Below are 15,911 nucleotides of genomic sequence, written 5' to 3'. Positions count from 1 at the left end.
TGAATAACATGGAAGGGTGGCAGCTGAGGCCTCTTGCTAGAATGACAGCCTGTTAATCTAGCTTGGCTTTTGTCCATGCCATGAATTTGTAGCTGTTTAATGCAAATCATATTTCCTCCCCTACTGTCTGCTTTTCTTCTAACACACTAAAAGCTCTTTTGAAGGATTATATGTTAATAAACAGAACTGCACACTGTATTGTAGATCTCCTTGAAATAACTAATGCAGATTTCTTCTGTATGCTTTTTAATGAAATGTTTTTGGGGTTTTTTTTTGATGTTCTGTAGTGTCCAGATTCATTAAAAGTAATGCACACTGTCACTCTGCCTGGGGAGGGGGGAGGAGGAGAGAAACAACTTACTAGAAAGGTTTATATTAAATCCTTCTTTTCTTACATGTTCCATGTGCAGAGCTTGAAACCTTATTTGGCCTACAGATTCCTTTCAACATACTGCCATTAAACTGAGAAATTCACATAAAGTTGGAATACTTTGTGTTGTCCGTAAATTACAGTCCTGTTCTTTCTGAAATAAAGCTTTGACTGAGATATTTTTGCCATTTTTACCATATAGACCACTTGAAATGGTAAACACTAGTAACTGTCTTATCTTCTTTGATCTAGCTTGTTTGGTCCTGTCTGCTTAGAAAATACTCCTCCTTTCCCAGAAAGATGAGACAGTGTTTGTGCCATGGTGCAATGCTGCAGGAGCAGTGTCTAGAACTATGGTACCACAAAAATGGCATATTGACAAGAGTGACTGTACCTTATCCTTTGCTGGACCCAAACACTGCACTAAACCTTCTTCTTTTTGGTAGCTAGGACTACTGCTCGCTTTTGTACTCATCCGACCCTCTTGTGTGTTTCCTAGACAAGGATGAGTGTTCAAAGGACAATGGTGGCTGCCAGCATGAGTGCATCAACACGGTAGGAAGTTATGTTTGCCAGTGTCGAAATGGATTTGTGCTACATGAAAACAAACATGACTGCAAGGAGGGTAAGTAGTAAGGTATTTGAATGCTTGATTGCACAACTGTCTTGCAGAAAGTTCTGTACAGCTCTCTTTCCAAAGAAAATAAAATACAAATATCTTGATAATGCGGACTTAGACAACTGGGCTTAAATACTCTCCACTCCTCCTTTCCCATCCACTCCATCCCCAGGATTTTTGTGTGGCTGAGTTTGGGGCCTTTGGAAATGCAGTTTGGAAAACTTGGGATAGCTGGCAAAGAGCGCTACTTTTAATAGTTATCTGAAATGTAGAACATTTAAAGCTGCAATAGAGTATTTCTCTAATGCTGTATTAAACACAGGGATAGAGTTTCTGGAGAGAAGCCTGTTGAAGTTGTCGTTTGCGTCTATTAGTAGCATTTAGTTTCCTTGCAGTCAGCTTGAAGCTGTATCTGCCCTTTATGAGTTTATATTATGGGACATATTCAGAGAATCTAAACTCAGGTTGAGTCTCTGTACACCTTTCTTCCCATTTGCTGTTTCAAGGTGTGGCTACTTACAAGAAATCAGTAGGCTTTGGGGCTTAAGTAGAGTTCAGATTATCTGCAAATGAACCTCAAGCGTGGAATATCATGTGGGCTACTATAATTGCTCGAGGCTGTATTCTAGCGTGGATTTAATCTATGAGTAAAGATGTACCCTTTGTGATATTTATAAAGCCATCTGAGATAGATAAAAAAATACCAAATTAAACTAGTTTATTTTGTGCCTCCTTCAAGTTTAGGGGTTTGTGCTTATTCACAGGGGCGAACCTTGAGTGACTCAGTTACGATGTGAATGACTAGGCTGTTCTTGCTACATACAGTTTGGTCTTAGCTGTTTTCCAATTGTATGTTTGCCCATAGAAACTGTGGTTTAGAAATGAAAATGATTTCTCTGTAGCTGGAGCATGAAGAGAGAAAAATTGTTAAATATCTTTTTGAAGTTAGAGTAGCAAGATATCTTGTCTGGATTTTCATAGCTGGAGTAGAATGGAGGGAGTGGCAAAATACTTGATTAGTTATGTATAATCCTTTATAATACTTTAAAATAATCAAATGAAATGAAAGTCTTTTGTAAACACATATTTTTTCACAACAATCAATAAGCAAGCATGCTATGCTAATCGCCATAAAATGTGTGCTGAGAAGGAAGAATGTGATCGTACATGCTGTAGAACATACTTAGCTGTCTTCCTGAAGATCCTTTCCGTTCAGCAGGTCCCCTGACAAACAAAGGAAAAAACAACCCCCACCAGCCACCCTCAGAAAAAAAAAAAAAAAACCAACACCAAAAAAACCCACATACACACACAAAAAAAACAACACAAAAAACCAAAACACCTGAAAAAGGGCAGGTCTCCCAGACTAACTGATGTTATCACTGTTGGCACAGCTGAGTGTGAACAGAAGATTCACAGTCCCAATGGCATCATCACAAGTCCCAACTGGCCTGACAAGTATCCCAGCAGAAAGGAGTGCACATGGGAAATCAGTGCCACCCCTGGGCAGAGGGTCAAATTGGTAAGTCTGTGCCTACTCTTCCTTTATTTCTTTTCTTCAGTCGTACCTGCTTCTCAAATGCCTACTCAATGATATCAAGCTGGTACTAAACTTTATTATCAGTTTGCAGCCCAGAGGTACATTGTTTTAAAAACTTGCTTGATTCCTGGTCAACTGGAACTGTTCAACTGTGAGTTACAGTTTGTGGTGGTTCTAAATATCCTGGACAGCAAAGGGCAGGAGAACTACTTTCCTCTTGTCAGATTTTACTATATCATTATTGCAATTCATAATATTTGCACAAGGTTTTGACCTTGTGGTCATTTACAGAGGTCAATTACACAAACCTCAATATTATAGAATAAGCAACATTAGAAGTTATGAACAGTCCTGTCTACACTACTTTTGCATTTCTGCTCTGTATTTTTCAAGGAAACAAAGAATATACAAAAACCAAGAGTCTGGACTTCTCATTTAAAAATGGCTCCAGATTGAACATAAGTAGATGAGCAGCCTGAGAAGACTTCTTAAGTGACCTTTGTGTCCAGTCAGCTGAGGACAGTGCTAGTGGCTGAAAACACGCTAGCACAGATTAGGGAGCTTTGCAGATCTACTGAGGTTACGTAGCCCCAGTATGAAGCCAAAGGCATGGACCTGTCCAAGGGGCTTTTCTGCTTTAAACTCAGCCCCAGTGTTCCTTCAGCCAAAGTACTCAGAGAACAGATAGAAAAGCTGGCCTTGCACATTTTAAAATCAGATAAATTGATGTAGCAAATGTTTTAGAGCAAATAAGCTTACGAAGAGAGATGTTTCTGCTTCAGAGAGGCGGAAGAAAGAGCCAATATTGAAGAAGGGATGAAAAGAATGTTGTCATCTCATAACTGCTGACCTTAGCCAAAACCATAACCCCTGTTACTGGTGCTGCTGTGGGATTGTATTTTGATCCTTGTTCACCAGATGTAAAATGATCAAACTGTTCGAGGGGGTGTGGGGGTGGTGGAAAATGAGCATTGTGTTGCTCCATCCATTCAAAGGGTGAACACCAGATTTTTTTTATTTAGGTGGCCTTCCTACTGCTGCTTCTCAGGAAGCGTTCTTCATCCTGGTGAATAAACCAAAGCCAGCCAGGGATGGGCTTTTAACCTCAGCAGGCAAAATTCTGGCATTTGGACATTTTCAGTGAAATATTACATGATCTGATTAAAAAAATAGAATAAAGTTTTAAAATTGGCTTTTGCCAGTGAAATTGGGAAAAAAATGACAGAATTTTACTAGAGAGAATTTTGAAAAACGCCTCCATAATTCAGAGTCTGAAATTCACATCTTTTTGTGCAAATGAGTAGGATCAGTCTTCTAAATTCTCTGTGTACAGAATCTTTGAAGTCTGTGTAGTACAGCAAGATGCTTTATCAATAATATTAATACCATACTTCCATTATAGATAAATACATTTTCTTGGACTTTCATACCATAGTTAAGTTTATTCCTCACAGTTTACTTAGTCAAATTGAATAAGTTGGTAATTAATTTCTTCATGGTAACATGCTACATCAATTGTGGGGCTGCACTTTGGGTTTTTGAAAGGGGTGTGTGTACAGAAACAAAGCTTTTATTGTGATTGCTTTCTGATAATCATTGAAAAGTCTTTTCCTGAAAAGGCTAAAGTTAAGCATTTAGTCCATTAAGGAGCCTATGAAAATAAATGGATATGCACTTCATAATTGTTGTATTGAAAGTGTGGATAAAAATTGCTTTGAAAATGTATGTAGCAGAGAGTGATTTTTCATAAGATAATCAGCTGGATGTTTGTAAGAGACAGACTTAGATGTCTTATTCAGGCAACTATCCATAACTGCCACCAACATATCTCAGTTGAGTGCTATAGATAGAATAGGCTGAATGTTCAGAAGCTGTGTGTAACATTACTGAATACCACTCCCACTAATGATAGAGTCAAAATAGGGACTGTAGTCATGGTAGTATTCCAAAGTACTTTTCCTGTTCAGTTACAGTTGCCTTTAAGGAAAATTTGCATCACTTGTCCTCTGTCAAGCCTACTCTTATTCCACTGCGGGGAACTGACCGCTTGTTAAAAAATAAAATTAAAAAAAAAGGTTATAAAAACAAATCCCTCTGATTCTCTCTGTAATTGTTAGAATACATTGCTAGACTTACAATACATTTAGGATTTCTTTCCTGTTCTTCTTTGTGGGACAGTATAACATACACTGCAGGCTTGGGAATCCCAGTGATAAGTCAAATATTATATAGAATAGGTGTCTCTTATGGTTCGTGGTGAGAAATGCTTCATTTTGTACTGATGTGAACAAGCCTGATATAATTTCCCTGTGAAAGAAAACAAAGTTCTGGAGGCTGCTCTTGGATCGCATCTATTGTTCCTGTTGATTCCAAATTGGCTTGACTCAGTTCTATATTTAACTAAGTCCCTTATAGTTAGTGTCTCAGCTTTCCGATTTTGGGGTTTGTTAAAATTTATCAGATTTTGTGTGTGTATGAATGACAACACGTACTTGGCATCATAAAAGTAGGATGTCTGACTACAATTTAAGAGGAGCAGGAAGGACTGCTGTACAGCTGTTTCAACTCTCTCTGCAGTTTCAATCCCTTAAGTCTCCCAACTTTCTTGTGAAATGAACCTCCATCCATTGCAGCATGCAGGTCTTCACTTTTCACAATTCGGAAGCTTTACTCACACTGTCTGGTTTCCACAAGGAATTTCTTGTTTGTTCAGATTTGCTTTAGTGTACCAGATAGAATGCATAATTATATTTGCTTAGTATTTCACAGTTCTGTTTTATTCCTTTTATTATTGCTTCTTAATCTTTGAGTGTTTGGGGCTTTTTTATAACCAGTCAGCTATATGACTCCTCTTGGGAGCATTTTTGTGTTATCTTGTGGAACAGAACAGAGTCTGATTTTCACTTTGAATTCTAGTATGTTTCAGAAAATTCAGAAATGTATGTGTATATTTTCTTCTCAGTGTTTACATGAGGGGAAATTACCAGGCACTAAACTTCATGCGTCATGTAGCCCTGGTCAAAAATTATTATCTGAAATCTCTTAGATGTCTCCTTGAAATAAATTTGTTGATACCAATCCAGTCTTGGAAGACTCTCTTCCATATTTGAATAGCAGGTGTTAGTTGTATGTGGCTTTAAGTTTTCAAAGGTTAGGGCACTTTTGAAAAATACCTTTGATTGGACACTCTGAGTTTGAGAAATCTAAACTCCAAATGTTTGTAAAAGTAAGTTGGCCAGGCTGGCTCCAAAGGACTTGCAATTTGCAATTTTTAGTAGACCCAAATTTGTCCTTACAAGCTGCCATGAGCACTGAGAGAGACTAATAATCCCTTGGAGCACAGAAACTAAGATAAATGTTTTGAAGTGTAGAAGAAGCATCACAGATTTGAAATTATGTATGTGAATATAAAGTATTGAATTTTCTTGGGAGAGACAATGACAACTGAAGTATTTTAAATAAACAATCAACATAATTTTGTTATTTTTCTCTATGATTTTGCTAGCAAAGATGAGATGCTACCATGAAGAGTGCAACTTGAAATAGTATTGTAATAATGTGAAAAAATAGGTTAAAGAAATTACAGTTTTCATGCATAATCATTCATGTAGAAAGGTCATTCTCACTGGCTTTAGTTGTGGCATGAGGTAAGTTTAAAAAGTTAAGTGGGGTATTTGGCAGATGTTTCAATCAGTCCTCAACTATTTGAAGAACCAATGATTTCGGGGTTTGTTTTTTTTGTTGTTGGGTGGGTTTTTTTGTTTGTTTGGTTTTGGTTTTTTTTCTGTTTTGAATGTTCTCTGAATTTTGGAATAATTCTACAAGCAGTGCAAACTCAACAGAAAGACCATTATTTTCTAGATTTAATATCTCTTACATACATTCATTGGCTATAAAGATTCTAATATTTTTCTGTTTGAACGATGATTCCCTTTTAAAGTTTGTCATCTTAAAATCAGCATGTTATTCAAAGCTATGGGCTTGTAGGGGCAGTAATGTTAAATCTGTCATCTGAACAGTATCTGCTTTGTATCTGAAACATACCGATTCCTATGTACCATACAAATACAGCAAACCCTGTACTACACTAAGTCATTTTCCTTTTTTTTCCTGCCTTCCCAGACCTTCAATGAATTTGAGATAGAACAACATCAGGAATGTGCTTATGACCACTTGGAAGTGTTTGATGGTGAAACTGAGAAGTCACCGATTCTGGGACGCTTATGTGGCAGTAAGATACCAGAACCTCTTATTGCTACAGGAAACAAAATGTTTCTACGCTTTATTTCTGATGCATCAGTACAAAGAAAAGGCTTCCAAGCAACACATTCTACAGGTCAGAAAATCAGGATGTGGTTTTCTAATAACTTTCTCTTTGTTCTATAGCGGAAGATACTCGGGTATTTCTTTTATAGGAATGGAATGAGTTAATAGATAAGATGATGTTACAACTAAATCTGATATAACCTTAAGGACAACAGGAAAAGTCTGAGACTGCAGAAAGTATTCTCTAATATTTTACAAGTTTCTTTGTCCTCTTGCTCATATGTAAGCATTTAAAAGATTCTAAAACAAAATCTGATAAAAAGTCGATATTGTCATGGACTATCAAAGAGATCTTTCTTACAGTTGATGACATTAGTTTGTAAAATATTCAGTACCTTTTCATTGTATTCATAATGGCAATACTTCACTGGGATGTGATGCACCTCTGTTACTTCCCTGTTCTAACTTAAACAAAAGTCTGTTTTTTGTGTAAACAGTGCTTACTTTCCTGTAAAGCTAGAAAAGGAGGGCAAGCCAAAGAAGAATAAGAAAAAACAATACCGAAGACTTCCTTCGGGTCTTAAGAGTATAGTCTCCTCCATACTTGCCATTTAATTTCGTTCTTTGGCAGAAATTACTGAAATTGAAAATAGTGTTTTGCAGTTGCATAGACGAATTTCTCGGGACTTTTTCAGTGCTTACGTTTAGTTTCCGGTGTTGCTTGGCTTAGAGCGACCCCTAGTGCTGAATCTCTTGAACTTCCAGTGCCTACTGTAAAACGAAGAGGATTGGGGGGCGTTTGTTGTTGTCTTCGATCGTAATGTCTGTCTCTGCTTTCCAGACTTCATTGTTATTCGTCCATTATTTGTTAATAAATATTAATTCAGAAAAAATAAATGTATATTCTAGTAGATAGTAGTTAGCAGTTATTAAGATAGTAATAAAGATGATTAATCACTGATAATATCATTTGATGAATTCAAGTTGATGTGTAGTTAAAAAATCCTCGTATATCAATATCTTTTTTTTTCTCCTTCTGTTTGGTGAGAATAATTCTAAAACTATATTAATTCTATTTCCTTCTCAGAGAAAGACAGTAGGCAACATTATATGAACTATTCAGTCTTTATGATTGCAAAATGTCCTACAAAATGAAGAGTTTAGCTACCTGTAATTCAATTATTTTTGTTGTGGAAAATCCTCTTTTACAAGCATGCCTTTTTTTTTTTTTTCCTTCTTTTCCTTCCCTACCACAGTAACCCCTATCCTTAGATGGAAAATTAGAAATGTTAAGGACTGCTCATTTTTAAATTACCTTTGGATGAATAGTTAAAAGTCAGAACTCTTATTAGAAACATGTGTTGTAAAGCTACTCTTTCATGTATTCTTTTCACTTCCAGTTTGCAGAACTGGCGCAGTCACTGCGTAAAAGAAGTTCAAATGTATACTCCCTAACTTCTGAAGATTGCTAGTTATCTTATGATTTGCTGGAATTTCCTTCATATCTGTTGAGTTTTATGTGCCTTCCTGTAAAAACTTTCTTGGCGTGCCTTTCTGAGAGTCTGAAGAATAAAATCTGCCTAGTTAAGAATGTTGTTGATAAAGTTTGCCTCCTTAAGATAGGACAATTATTTCTGTCAACTGTGTTGCACAAACTTATGACTAAGTTGAACAGCATACAGCATCTGCTTTGGTGTATCATTGGAACGAGAGACAACTCAGATGTTTCATCCTTTTCCTGCTGAGCTAAACATGCATGCTCTATGTGAATTTTATCTCTGTGCTTTGAACAAGTGAACAAATAGATATCCAGCAAGTGTATAGACAGTGGATTGTATTTCCTTATTATTTCTAGCAAATAATAATTGACAGTATTTTAGGCAAGGCTGTACTTAATCGTGCATGGTTGTGCAGACAGGGAGAGGTGAGGCAGCTTCTCTCTTCACTTCTGACCTCTTAGCAGAACTCACTTGTGTAATACAACAGTAGTGAAGGAGTAACTGGATGCTGTGCTTGAAGGTGTCTGTGCTGCTGTGTTCCTGGCATCTTAATGATTTACCAACCTCTTATTTTAGTAGATCCTGATGGTGATACTAACTTCCCTTCTGTGACACTTTTTGGCTTACGTACTATCCAGATTTCCACTGAGTGTTTCAGCACACAGGAAAAAAAACTGTAGCAGCAGAAGCAGTAAAGTTTAAAAAATAGATTTGATAGAAAGGCTTCATCCCCCTGGGTGGAGCAAAGCTTATAAAATGGTATTTTTCAAGTGCAACACAGTTTTAGAAAGAGATTCTGTTACATTTTCCGCTCTTGGAAAAGGCATAACCCATTCAGAAGGAATTTATAAAAATGCTCCTGACAGAAGATTCAACATCATTGCTCAGGGAGTGATTTTTGTTAGCTTAACACAAGCACCTAGTTTCTTTCTGGACGGCCTCGTTTATGGTGCCTGGCCTGCAGCCACTGCTGCAGGAGGCTGCAGGTCCTGTTTTTTGTCTGTCAGCCTCAGGAGGATGTCTCTGACAAGTCTGGGCATCTCAGATGTCACTTTATTTAGGAACCTATATCTCTTTCAAAAGGACTGTAATAATTCCATATGGAAATGCTGAATCAGATTTATACTTTTGTTTCATTAACCCAGGTAGTGTGAGTTTAAGATTTTTCCCATCTGTTCAGCTTGTTAAAGGATCTAAAGACTACTCTTAATTTCCTTTTATGTTTATAAGGAGCCTAAAAGCTTCTAGAGAGGTCAGAAACAAGAAAGGAGTTTTGTTCCTTAGCTGATCTAGAAAAGTAAAACTGTCAGATGAATGGTATTGTACTGTATTTCTTTACACTGGTGTGTGTACCATACCTAGAGCAGAGGAGCCACATGTGCACAGTGGAAAGCGTGATGGGTGGTGCAGCTTGGTTAGCTCTGGTACCAGGGCTAAGCAAGCAGTGCAGCGTGGCACCGCTGTGTTCTGTGCAGACCCATCACAGCTAGTCTCTTGCATCCTCAGGCAGTGCTACATTGTGCAGGCCAGGTGCAGACTTTTGCAACTACAACTTAGTCATAAGAAATTGAAAAGCCGACATGTAATTTCTAAAATCAATACTTCGTCCTAAAATATAAGATGATAATCCATGGGAGAAGGACAGAGGAAAGGGGATTGCCATTTTCTGCAGTTCTTAGTATTGCTACAACACTCCTTTAAGCTCCTGCCCACTGTAGGAAGCAGAGGGAAGAAATGCAGACAGTTCATTAAACATTCTCTCCTTAGCAGCTGTTCTGTGTCCAAAGCAGGGAGATGTTCTTAATGTTGGCAACAATCCAGTCTAGGAGGGGAAAAAAAAAAAAGTAAATGAAATCAAGAGGAGGGGGAGGGGAAAGGGGGGGAAGGAAATCAGTTTATTAGAATACCAGTGAGAAATAACCATTTGAACTATCTCATTTGACAAATATCTTTTATCATGTGTTCTTCCCTGTTCTTTAAAAGCAGAAAGGAAATTAGGAATTTCAGATTGAACAACAGATTATGCATAATAGATTGCTTACATAATTTATATTTCCTGTTTTGATTCCTTTGTTTCCTTATTAAGAAAAAATACACATTTAAAAAAAAAAATCCTCATTACGGTTATCAGTTCCCATCTGAAACGTGATTTTTCACCATATAATGTTGTAATTGGTCGTATTTAGTGTTTATGGAGTCCATGATACTGCAATCAAATTAAAAGTATGTGTTTACCAAAGCTTAGAAATGTTTGAATCTTGCAAAGTTTTTTCAGACTATTATAAAATAATCAGTATATAATACCTGAATTTCGTCAAAATGTGGATAGACTTACCTGTTTATTTATTTAGTGTAATTGAATCTAAATTTGTGAATATCAAGTTTTGGTTGAAGCTCATTTGCACTTGGTATTTTGATGGGTGCTAGAAGGGAAGTTTTGCTTGCTCACCAAGAACAAACCTACATTATCCTGTTTCCCTTGAAATTTTTGTGCTTATAAAGTGAAAAAGTCTCCACCCATCTCTTGAAAACATAAGAAACAGTGCATTTTTTTTTGTTTTAAGTTCACTTTTCCGTGTATTGTTGATTGCATTGTAATAGCACTCTTAATTAGAAAATACATAACACCTACACTTAATTCACAGGCCTATGTAGGATCAAATACTAGTTTTAGTTATAGCTGCTGAAAATATTTAGAAAGGGTAAAGTACTAACTACTGTATTTTGTTGCTGTTACTCAGTGCATTTTCAGCAATTTCTGTTCTCAAGAAAAATGGCTAAAGAACAATTTACTCAGTTTTATAGGAAAGTTAATTCATGTTTAACTTTTCAAGCAGTTGTAAGCAAGCCCTAAAGCCCCACAAACATTTTGCTACTGTGTACAAATAGAGATTTAGACTAAAGTCATGTCTTCAGCATAAAGTGAGGGTCTCCTGCTCAAGACTTGGTTCAAGCAGATTTTAACTGTGAGGCTTTGGTAGTCGCAGCTTTCTCCTGGCTGTGATCTTTTGCAGAGAAAGACCTGTTCATGTCCATGAACTATGTAGCAAGCAAGCTAGCAAGCTTGCCAGAGCCTGAGCAGGCTCCCAGGCACTGCATGATGGTTAAAGCTGACAGACCTGTGAAACACAACACTTTTGCACTTGATCACTGATTACATAAGTGCTAGAGCTCATCCTCCCCTGCTATTTGTAGATGGTGTCATTAACCCATGTGGAAGTGTTGTCACCGCCAAAATGCGGATGCCCCACTTACCATGCTTGCCTTGCTGACCACAGGCCTAGTGCTCAAGGTCTACCCAAAGAATGTCCTACCACTTGAACCATATTCCTTATAATTTTGATGCACCTTTTTTTGGTCTTAAACTTGAAAATTGTAAAACATATTCAAGCCTCTGTAGTTATAAAACAGAATTTATATAGGAAAAACTCAGAATGATGGGGTTATATTCATACCTCATTTTATACCTTCTTTTGACTGAACTGCTTATGGCATAAAATTGTGCTCAGCCTGAATAAGCTACGAAAAGAAAGTTCTAATTTGCATTGAAATAAGCTTTTTCATCATTTTCACTTTCCCTCCATTTAGAGTGTGGTGGTCGGCTGAAAGCTGAAACCAAGCTCAAAGACCTGTACTCGCATGCTCAGTTTGGTGATAACAACTATCCGGTCCAGGCAGACTGCGACTGGCTCCTGGTGGCAGAGCGTGGCTACCGAGTTGAGCTGATGTTTCAGACCTTTGAGGTTGAAGAAGAGGCAGACTGTGGCTATGATTACGTGGAACTCTTTGATGGTTACGATAAGACAGCTGTGAGACTTGGTCGATTTTGTGGATCTGGGGTAAGTAACCGGCTGCAATTTTTTTTCTTCTGATTTCCAGAACAAAAAGAGTAAGAAAGACAGGGCAGAGGAAGGAAAGGGTCAAGAAACTATGAGGTTCTAGATACTAGATTATCTGCTTCAGTTTGTGGGGTTTTTTAATATAAATTTCTATGCTTGTAGTACAAGCATTCCCTTGAACTATTTTCAATGACAGATATTCTTATCTAGATTTTTGATCGAAGTATTGTAATGTTCTATTAGATTTTAGATAGCTGACAGTGGAGTATTTATCAGTACCCAAAATATATAAGTTAGAGGCTTTTTTTCCCTTACAGAGAGAGAAATGCACTAGTGTTGAAAGTTATCACATAAAAATTCTTTCAATTTGAGTGAAGAAGTCATATTTTATAGGAGGAAGAGCATTTTGGAAGTATTTATAGTGTGGTCATCTACTAATTAAATCTGATCTTAAGAAAAAAAATACTCTTAAATTTAGTGATTAATAAAGGCCTTAAGAAAGCCCTGTCATCCCATATGTACCTCTGAGATGTTCTTACTGTGAGGCATGGAGGAAACTGGCGAGATAGAATTCTCAAAGGTCTATCCTTTTAAACTGGCATTGTTCTGTTGGCTGCTGGTATTGTGAAAGCTGTTGCAACGATCCCACAAATCTTCCTCATTTCTTTATACGTGTGTGAAAGAAAACACACATTTTCATACTTGCACTCTTTGCTTAGATTAAAGGTTTGAAAGTCCTTGACAGCAGCTCTTAATTAACCACTTGTCACTTTTTTGATTCAGCCACAGTGCTGGATCAAACATGTCAGTCATTCAGATAAATTACGTGTAAACGGGCTTTTAGAGCTTTTTGTCAACACTTAAAGGTGCAGGAAAAGTGCTACAATTGAACTGCAGGCAATGTATTCTAAGGGAAGTATTGCAACTGAGCCCAGCATCTACTAATGTTCATAAACAATACTTTTTCCTTGCAGGTAGAAGGGCAGCAAACTGGAGAATGGCTCAACCTTGGGCTGATATTTTTTTTTTTTTTTTTTTCATTTGAGGGGTGGGAGTGGGTTAAGTGGACACAAGAGGGTGACTGTGGTGAGGTCATTGAATTTTCTCATTGGTTTGGTTTTGGTTAGATATGGATGGATGGCTTCAAGACCACATAGGAAATACAGAATTTAATAGAAAAGTTATTGAAAGCAAATATTCCAAAATTAATTGGGGAAAAAAAGGCACTGTTAGTATATATTATCACTTTGTCAACTTTAATGACTTGGTAGTTGAGCTATATTTCTGATCAGTGTGCTTCAGTAACAAAACAGGCCATCATGAGGGCTATGAAGAATAGGATAGAAAATAAGTGCTGCTGTTTATCTAGATTAAGAATATTATGTATGATTCTGACCAGTCACTTAAATGACTCAGTAGAACTATAGAAGATATCTGGGAAGGGCAAAAGAACAAGCATATTTGTTTTCTTTCTGTTATAACAAAGATTCTAGAGTTACAATTTCAAGAAGCTACATCAGATTCAGAAAGTATGATGCTATATTTATTTAGATTCTGTGAAAAGCTAATTTTCAGGTTCAGAGCTCAAGTTTTAAAAAATGAACATTACTACAAAAGCAAAAAGTTATAACAGATAATTTCAAAACTTCTACCTGGAGGTAAAAATTTAAACATGATTTAAGCTGACCTCCAGCTTCTAGGATCTTATGCTGTGATTTCCTTAATCTGTCTCAGAAATTTCTATCCTATAATTGAGAGCTAAATGAGATAGAAGTATTCTGATGATGTTAGATGGCACCATGTGGGACCCAGTGAAAGGCTTAACAGGAAAAGAGAAATACCTGTCAGAAAGAAGAAATGTGAATGAGAAGAATAAATACACTGAATGGACAGATAATTTGTTTTATTCATTTATTTTAGCCACCAGAAGAAATCTATTCAGCAGGGGAAGCTCTTTTACTTCACTTTCACACTGATGATACAATCAACAAGAAAGGATTTCATATACGATACAGAAGTATAAAATATCCAGATAGTGTGCGCACCAAAAAATAACACAAGAACCTCTGTGCCCGGAAAGGTGAGAAAAAAAGAATGCACATTTGAAAGCAAGGAAGGCATGTCTTTTTAAAAAAACCCTGAAGTTATTAGCACAAATGTTTTATATGAATTCAGTTGAAATAATGACTTATAAACCAGAGACTTAAATAAAAAAAAAATAGAAAATCCCAGTGGAATAGTCAAAGATGATGATGTGCAGACTCCGTACTTGACTGTCTCTGCAAAGCCTGTGAAATGACTTTTACACATCAGGAGAACATAAGAGCTTTGTTCATGTTTTGACATTTGTCATGGATGTGTGCAGATTCAATCATTTGCGTTCAGGGGAAGTGACCTTGCAGACTGTTCTTCCTTCAGACAATTGTATGGTATCCCAGAGGAACAAAAAAAGCTCTTTTGGGTCACACAAAGTACTGTCCTTATATCTAGTTGCTTTGACTTCGTATCCTGCTTATGGTGTGTACAAGGATCTCAAAGAAGATACGAAATGAGAAGGTCTTCCTGCGTTGTTCTAGATTTTTTACAAATTCATCTATCCTATCAGGGTATCAGTATTTTGAAACTGGAAAATCCAACTTCTGAAACATAACTGTTCTCTGGAGTATTTTGTTTTACTAATGACTGAGAAGTCTGAACTGTTACATCAGTCATTACTAGTTGACCAATTGTTAGTTGACTGAATTTGAATAGTGTGTCTGAAAATGTTTGGTTTACTGTTTAAGTAAGCTATCTCTGATGATGTGCTCTTATTTTGCACTGAACATAGAAAGAGACTGAGGTGAAAACCTGTCCTGAATAAAAATCTGTACCATGAGACAGAGAAATAATCAAGGATCATCTGAAATTCCTCATATTGAATTTGTTTTCAGCAATGTATTGGAACCACTACTAAGCTTTACTTCTTCAGACCTCTTTGTGAATGAGCTAGCTGTCTGCTTTAGCAGCTCAGAAATGAAGCTGCAGTAGTATCCAAGAGGAAGGTTTCCCAAAGACCCTTTTTTTTTTTTTTCCCCTCAAATGGGAGTAGGAATATCTGTGATGCCGAAAAAAGCAAAACAGAACAGACCCAGGACAGGTTTGCTAACAAGAGTGAATTCCTATGGTGCTATTCCATTAACATTGTAAAACAAAAACAAACCAAGAAGTTCTAGACTTTTGAGCCAACAGCTTGCAGATCATGAATGTCTCTCACTACGCCTGGCTGCATCTGGAATAGGAAGGCTTTACTGCTCCAGGGGAGAGTGGGTTGCAACAGCAGCGCTAGTCCTGTGGAACAACTACTACTATTGCCTTAGAATCCTCGCACATGGTCGGACAGATCTTCCTGTAGATAAACCTCTAATTTGATGAATAATTCAATGACACGTACATTAAGTGTACACTGACAGAAGGATCTTCAAGCAAAAGCCCCATCTGCAGAGCGAGATCATCTGCTGTAAATACAGTGACTTGCTTTTGATGTAGAGATATATTACATTTAGAACTGAGATATCGTATGTGCTTTAGGCCATACATGGCTTTAGTCATAATGTATATGCGTTATGTAAGTATTGTGTGAATGAGTGCTCCAGGAGAGTGAGAGATATTGTATGGGTGAAAAGTGAATTGTTTCTTTATGTGCCAAGTTCTATCAGGACCCTGTTTGACTGTAGCAACTTTTCTTTAAAGGCTTCATAGACAGATAATGAGGACTTCTAGTTGGCAAGAATCAAGTTTA

General features: G+C 37.0%; 1 protein-coding gene across 1 annotated transcript in view; it reads left to right on the top strand.

Moving 5' to 3' along the window:
• Positions 1-14,188, top strand: part of TLL1 (tolloid like 1) — a 128,668-nt gene extending 114,480 nt beyond the window's left edge. Inside the window, exons 17-21 of the mRNA XM_054382881.1 lie at positions 870-995; positions 2,384-2,511; positions 6,652-6,865; positions 11,883-12,133; positions 14,054-14,188. Coding sequence (XP_054238856.1) covers positions 870-995; positions 2,384-2,511; positions 6,652-6,865; positions 11,883-12,133; positions 14,054-14,188 — 854 coding nt within the window. The remainder of the gene's footprint in view (positions 1-869; positions 996-2,383; positions 2,512-6,651; positions 6,866-11,882; positions 12,134-14,053) is intronic.
• Positions 14,189-15,911: the final 1,723 nt, after the last annotated feature.

This window comes from Indicator indicator, chromosome 8, assembly GCF_027791375.1.
Source record: "Indicator indicator isolate 239-I01 chromosome 8, UM_Iind_1.1, whole genome shotgun sequence".
Taxonomy (NCBI): Eukaryota; Metazoa; Chordata; class Aves; order Piciformes; family Indicatoridae; genus Indicator; species Indicator indicator.
Note: the sequence above shows the minus strand (reverse complement) of the source record. Positions and strands in the feature narration are given on the sequence as shown.